The following is a 7,258-nucleotide window of genomic DNA, read 5'->3' as shown; positions in this document are numbered from 1 at the left end:
GGCACTACTGTTTTCAAGCTCTCCTTGTCTTCTGGCTTTGGCAGGCCAGGGCTGAGGCAGCTGCTGCTCCCATCTCCTCCTGTCACTGGTACTGTCAGGGCACTTTCAGCTCTTCCAGTCTGCTGCTGTCTGAGTCATGGCTCTCAAATGGAAGGCAGCCAAGACACTATCCTTTCCCCGGCTGTCTTAAGGTTTAAGTGGTTTTCTGCTCAAATGGACAGCTTCTAAGGCTCCCGCTTCTGGGGATCTAGCTGCCCCTGTGCCAGGAGTAGGGAACTGGATGACTGTAGATTGTATACAAGGAGGACATCATCCCTCAAACAGTCTTTGCCTGTTCAGATACAGGCTGGAATTTCTGAAAGGTCCCTGTGCTCAGCAGTTCCCTGCCGGCACAGCATGTGCAATGTTATTATGAAAGGATGCTCACAGTGCCTCAGATTGTGCATCAAGCCTCTGCCATGCATTCAAAATACAGGGATGATTTAATTTCAGTTTACCACAGAGGATGCAGAGGTGGGGTAAGGAAACTAACTCCCCCCCCCCCCCGCTGCCTTGGAAGGTTCTAGCAGGTGTGGTAACAGATGTAAGTCTGCTCATTTGGAAAAAATGTGACGTGCTACTGAGTCAGAATTTAGAGAACAGACCACAGGTTGGACGGAAAGAGGCCACTTCTTGAGGTGTGTATTACTTGTTGGTGGGAAATAATGCAGATCTAGGCTCTCCCATATTTTCATTACAATTCCTCAGGGAATGGAAGATGGCACAGTCCCTGCTGTATGTAAAAGAAAGCAAAGGGGAACAATGACTATATTGCATGTTAGAGAAGTTGTATGATTGCCTCTATTAATGAATAGAGCTAGTACAGCTGAGACCTCTTAGGACCAGGGTCACAACACCATCTTTAACTTCTCCTGCAACATAAATTAGATTAAGCTTCCAAAGCTGCATCTGTAGTAAGCTGTATCATTCTGTACATGATGCTGAGAAGTACTGTAATGTGTTCAGTACAGGGGAAATACTTTCTGAAGAAATTTTTTACGATGAGGGTGGTTAGGTGCTGGCACAGGTTGCCCAGAGAGGTGGTAGATGCCCCATCCCTGGAAACATTCAAGGTCAGGTTGGATGGGGTTTGGAGCAACCTGATCTAGTTGGTGTCCCTGCTCATTGCAGGAGGGGTTGGACGAGATGACCTTTAAAGGTCCCTTCCAACCCAAACTATTCTAGATTTTATGAGGATTCAGTAGGTGTTTAAACAGAGAGGACTCGCATAATAAAGCGAGAAGAGCTAGGTGCTATGCTGATACTTGGACTTACAGTTTGCAGACAGTGGAAATGTGACTTAAAGCCAGTCTGGAGAAGTGTTCCTTAAGTGCTTCTGAGGTATGGGGCTGGTAGCAAGAAAACTTGGTTTTGCAAGACGGCTAAGTCAGCTTTTAAAATCCAAGATTAAGATCTAGCTTTGTTTTGATTTTCTGTGCCTGGAGCAGCTCACTGAGAATTGCAAGAGAAATTATTTCAGATGACCCATGCTAGCTTTGACATGAAACATCAGCCTAGAAGTGGAACAGCAGACAAAATAAGATCTGAAAAGGGGCTGAAGTTACAGCTGTGTACTATTAGCTTGTGAAACTATCTGTTGTTACAAATATGTGAAACTTTACCTCAGATATACTAGCTTAAAACATTCTCCCCATTCCACAGAGGATAAAGAAACAGTAAGGACATAAAATACTTTGTAATGATACAAAAATCTATTACGAAGAAACACTTTGCCTGAATTGGGTGAATAAAGCATTTTTACTGAGGAAAAATATATGTATGAAAAAAATACTGTGGCAGTCTGTAGCATATAAGTAAGATCCTTCAAAGTACAGCTGAGACCGAAGTATCTTCTTTGAAAGAAAAGGCAACACAAATGTGCATGCTGCTTATTCACAGAATGTTTACATCTTCAATTTTACAAAATAGCCACATTTTCTAAAATGCTCCTCTGAAATGGCTGATTAAAAGACAGTGAACCATAGTATCCCATCAGCAGCAGTTTATCACATCTATAAATCCAATTTAAATATAGTTATAACAGGAGTGTGAGACAATAAAGAACAGCATAAGAGCTGTAAAAGGAGCTTCTAGTTGACAATGGATTCCATATATATATATTTCAAAATACCAAAATGAAGATAAAAGTTTTAAATTAAATTAAACAGTTCTGTAAATGAGTAATAAACACATATAAGACAGCACATGTGTGATCTTCTGTCCAGTTGCCTCCTGGAAGGAATGGAGTGACTTGAGACTGCAATTTACAGGATTTTCTGTAGGATGGAGTTGGCAACTTCCAGGGATTCATCTTTCACCAAGACAATATCATAAGAGTCCATGTATTTTTCCAAAAGCTCATCTACCTAATTGCAAAAGGGATAAAGACAAAGACCCACTTAGTTATACAATTAATTTCTGAAAGACTTTTTGTCATTAAAATACTGCCCAGTCTTTCCACCAAATTCAAGGAATGAGCCATGCAAACTTGTTATTGCTCCTACGAGTGAATTCCACAGGATGACAGCGTAGGAGTAGCCTGACATAACTATGTGTGCATTACAGGATATAACACCTCATATTTATTCCAGGATCTTGCACATAAAGATACTGAAAGAAAAACTACTTCCTCAGCTTCCCAAAAGGCAGAGAGAAATAGAAAACTGAAGTTTTCTTTCTCCTGAATGCAAACGGATGTGCATTATAACTTAGCAAACAATCAGTTCTGTGTCACCTCAAAAAAACCCCAACCCTAAAACAGGAGACACGGCCTAAATCTGTTATTCGGAAGATTTATAATTTTGCTCAATTATCAATCTAGTATTGAAAGGAGGGGGAGGAGGCACAGGAATTTAAGAGAATTAATTTCTCTAGCCTCTGAATTTTACTTCTCAACAAAATACCTTTTTGGAACTAGTTCAGTACAAAAAACAAAGCAATCTACATTTGTGTTTTTGTAGCTTATGCATTAGAAAAAAACTGAAGGCAAGAAATCCATGAAAAATGTTTAAAATCTCCAAACAAATATGGGCCAAAGACTTGGTTTGATAGCTGAAGCTTATTACAATGAACCTGTTTAACTCACAATGTTTCACTCAAAGTTTACAAGGTTAGATAAGGCTACTTACTTTATCATTGAGATAGCCGATCTTAAGAATGTGTTCAACATTTGCTACTCCATCTGCCATACTCAAGTCTCCTTGAGAATCACCCAGCAGTATGATATTACTGTTGTCTTTTAGTTGTTTGAAGTACTCTGTATTCTTCAAGGCACCATCATGTTTGTTGTAAACATGAATCAATTCTCCTTTAAATCCTTTTAATATTCCCTATTAAAAAACCCACTGAAGTTATTTCTAGTATCACATAGGCAAGATAGAACCTAGAATGAAATAGGTGATATTACTGTTGAACTAACACTGAACTATGTAATCTCTAATGATGAACAAGATAAATTACTGTTAAATAATGTAATGACTGTAATAGCACTGTTAAGACTAGGCAGAGAGTGATCCTCCCTGCTTGGAGGAGTAGCGCTGTACTGGGCTGAGTGTGAGGTTGTTGTTAAAAGAAATGAATGGTATCTTAGTCACACCATGCTAACAGTGTTTGAACTGTTATCTTCTGCTTGTTTTTTGCCTGTGAGAGTGCTGAGTAAGCAATTCTCATTTGCTATATGGCAGGGTAGATGGCTACATCTGTTGCATTAAAATGTTCATCTTGTAGTATATATAAATAGCTACTAAATACCACAAAGAGTCATGTTTGATAAGAATGTGTTATTTCATACATACATGTTCATCAAAATCCATGAAATTGGAAACCACTTTGACATTAGAATGGTAGACCCCAGCCTGGTGGATGACTTCCTCAAGAATGTCCCCAATCCCAGCAGAAAATATGAACACAGGAATATTATGTTCACTGAGTTTATCAAAGAAGTTCTCATATCCTTCTCTGCAACACAGAATGTAGATACAAATCAAATCTCAAACAAAGCAAGCAAAAAAAAGTCTGAGTTTTCAGAAGACATTCATGTCATCTTTGGAAAAGAAAATTAATTTTCCCTGAGCACCTCACTATTTCTTTTATCGCACCTTTTCAGGTTAGCAATAACCATCAACCTAACACAAGGCATGTAGTTTTAGCAAGAAACTTCTGCATCAAGCTGTTTGGTCTTGATCTGTATAATTTTTTCCCCAAGAACCTCTAACTGTGTTTTAAAGACTTAAAAACACTTCCTCCACCCCAAACACCCCAGAACAAGCAAGCAACTACTAAAACTCTCTCTAGTTACTATCAGGCTGTACATTTCTTTTCAATCTTTCTTGCTTAAATATTTTGCTTTCTATAGTGTTATTACCATAAAACTAATTTTGTTTTGTTTTTAAATCCTGAAAACATTTATTGTCACTCTTTCCTCAAAGTTTTTTAGTATTCAATCAAAACTACGTATAGTATTCCAGGAACAAGATAATATTATCTCTATCCACCTTCTCCATACAGACATTGATAGGTAGAATTTTACATTTAAAAAAAAAAATTATCACAGAAGTTTTTGAGGGAATTTTAGCTTGTGAATGAAGATTCAACCCACGTGGACTTAGGCTTTCAAACAGGCAGAGATGGTGTGCTTGTCTGTTTTGTGAAAGATAAGAATTTAGTCAGTATGATAAACAAACACTATTTCTTTTGTAGTACAAAATTTACAGACAATTTTGGAGAACTTTAAAAGAGATGGGAGCCAGAGCACGTTTCAAGCAAGGACTTTGTTGGCTTTTAAACTTGACTTTAGCCAAGAGGAAGAATAATATTTAACACAACATGTGAGACATATTCCTCAAGATGCTTTATTTTTATCTCACAGGGAATGTTTTTTAAAGGAACAACGTTGAACTCTACATTCCCCTTATAAAGAAGTGTCACCAGTGCAAGTTCAAGAGGATGAAGGTCTACAGAAATCAAGCTTGTACAGATGGGACTAAAAAAAAAAGTTTCAGATCTCTAGTTTATACAGTGTGATCATTGTAGGCATTTAGCCACAAGATATCAATAAAGTGGGAGCATAAAGAGCTCGCTATGTTCCAAGATTAAGCTGTCACATTCTCAGAAATGTGGTGGTTTCTTCCCCCCCCAGTAAGAATCTACAGAAAACTCTCCAAAACAGTATTGTTCAAGTCAAAAAGGACTTACTTCAGCATAACATCAGATTCCCTCACAATTTCTGCAAACTTATCTTTTTGTAAGCCTTGTTCAATGAGTAGTGCGTGAGATTTATTGTACCTAGAATAGAAACAAAAAATGGGTTGAAATTGACTTATTAAGATTCACCTTTCCTCGAATCTCATGATGAAAAGCATCCTGTATGGTTAATTCTTGCTTATTCAAGTTTGCAAAGCAAAACCAGTTGTTGCACAATACTCAGACATTAATTCAGTTAATGTGTTAGCTAAAAGCTAATTACTGCCATTAATTTGCTTTTAAAAGCTTATTAAATCTAATCTTAGTACAATTTGAAGATGGGAGGTGTCTCTTACCATTCTACCATATATGGATATTTTTCTTCAATAGTGAGAGCTGGATCAATTTCAATAGCATAATAGGTTTCTTTCAGCTGCAATAACTGAAAGGAAAAAAACTACCAGATGTTTAATGTCTTTTTATAAAATAACACTTGGTATTTGATTTAACCAATCAAAGTAACTTTCTTCATTCTGATTACATTATTTAGATAAAATGGAGTCTGAAATGCTCTTTGAACAAAGAATTAGCTTGTAAATATATCTAAGAAGAAAAAGTGGCTGCTAGTAAACTGAACTACATGCTACTAACAAGAATACAAATATTTCTGTTGACTTCTATTAGTGGTGGGATGTCTTGCAGCCAGTGAGAGAGCTCAGAGAGCTTTAAGGATTTGAAAGTATCCCTTGTCTTGTCATGCTGTGTAATTCAACACACAGTACAGCCAGTGAATAATAACAGTTGTCTGTATGACAAACCAATAGCTAGCAGGTTTTCCATTTACCTTTTTCCGACATTCCTCCGTGATGAGCTTAGAGTTATCAATGATGTCTGGAGGGTGAAAAAAAAAAAAGTGTTAAACAATATGGTATATTTCTTTTACTTTGCTCTACAACACTGTAAATGGCATGGATGACAATGTTTGATGACATACCACTATGTTTCCTCAGAACTTTTCTTACCAGCAACCAGTAAAAGGCACATTTTTCTTCATAAACATGAAGATGTCCTTCCCTCATCTCTGAATTAAAAGCTCAATTACAAGGTCTCTAACCTGTTTCTTGTGATTTAACTGTTTCTGAAATCATCATGAGGCATCCCATATGTTTTAGGATTCCCACTTCATTAGTATATGGATTTTCTTTGTTTGTTCTAAAAGGCTATGGGATAAAAATATCAAGAATTCTGAGGAGTTTACTCTCTGGTTCTTGCAGGCATCAGGACTATTATGGGCTCTTAAAAAATAAAAGTCAACCCTACCATATCAAGCCACCAACATCTTATAGTTCAGAACTTAATGTTTTAATTGTGAATGACAATTTATCTGATTTTAATTCACACAGATTGTGATTAAAATACGTATACATAAAACCACATATAGACAGTCACTAGAATACTTCATTAGAATGTACAGGTTAGGTAACAAGTCAATATAAAATCTCATATTAGGGAATAAATTGGATAGAAAAATAAAATCTAGGAAAAACTCAAAAGAATGAACAATCCGTATTAAAAAAAAAAAAAAGTACTCACTATGACAAGTTGGACATCTTTTTCCATTGTAGGAAAATCTACTTAATGTCATATCAAAATCTGTTATAATCTATTTAAGGAAAGAAAAAGCAAAACTGTCTTACAACACGGAGGGATAAAATAAAGAATGCCTAGAAATTCTGAACGATCAACAATAGTTGCAGCTGAGTATCATGTGTCACAGAAATCTCCCTATTCTATTGAACTATTGTAATGTAAGCTAGAATATCCCACATGAATAACTTTTTTTCTAACAAGCCTGTTTTTCTAATTCCTTTGGTCAGAATATTTCCTGAAATTACTAAGCTTATATGTTTATATCACTTACTTAACTAGTGTCTGGTTGAATTACAGTTGAGTCAACAAGGTCTATTAAAACAGTTAACAGATGTCTACGTTTTGGAGATTTCTTGAAGGCTGACTTCTGTTATATACATGTATTCTT

The 7,258-nt window shown here is 36.5% G+C and overlaps 1 protein-coding gene across 6 annotated transcripts in view; it reads right to left on the bottom strand.

Annotated features, from left to right (window-relative positions):
* Nucleotides 1–1,778: 1,778 nt before the first annotated feature.
* Nucleotides 1,779–7,258, bottom strand: part of NT5C3A (5'-nucleotidase, cytosolic IIIA) — a 29,204-nt gene continuing 23,724 nt past the window's right edge. For all 6 annotated transcript variants that reach the window (XM_010567972.1, XM_010567974.1, XM_010567973.1 and 3 more), the window contains 7 exons: nucleotides 6,814–6,883; nucleotides 6,065–6,111; nucleotides 5,577–5,662; nucleotides 5,233–5,322; nucleotides 3,834–3,996; nucleotides 3,168–3,368; nucleotides 1,779–2,405 (listed from right to left, as the gene is read on the bottom strand). In XM_010567972.1, coding sequence (XP_010566274.1) covers nucleotides 2,304–2,405; nucleotides 3,168–3,368; nucleotides 3,834–3,996; nucleotides 5,233–5,322; nucleotides 5,577–5,662; nucleotides 6,065–6,111; nucleotides 6,814–6,883 — 759 coding nt within the window. In that variant the 3' untranslated portion in view covers nucleotides 1,779–2,303. The remainder of the gene's footprint in view (nucleotides 2,406–3,167; nucleotides 3,369–3,833; nucleotides 3,997–5,232; nucleotides 5,323–5,576; nucleotides 5,663–6,064; nucleotides 6,112–6,813; nucleotides 6,884–7,258) is intronic.

This window comes from Haliaeetus leucocephalus, unplaced genomic scaffold (genome assembly GCF_000737465.1).
Source record: "Haliaeetus leucocephalus isolate CR32 unplaced genomic scaffold, Haliaeetus_leucocephalus-4.0 Scaffold234, whole genome shotgun sequence".
Classification (NCBI taxonomy): Eukaryota; Metazoa; Chordata; class Aves; order Accipitriformes; family Accipitridae; genus Haliaeetus; species Haliaeetus leucocephalus.
Note: the sequence above shows the minus strand (reverse complement) of the source record. Positions and strands in the feature narration are given on the sequence as shown.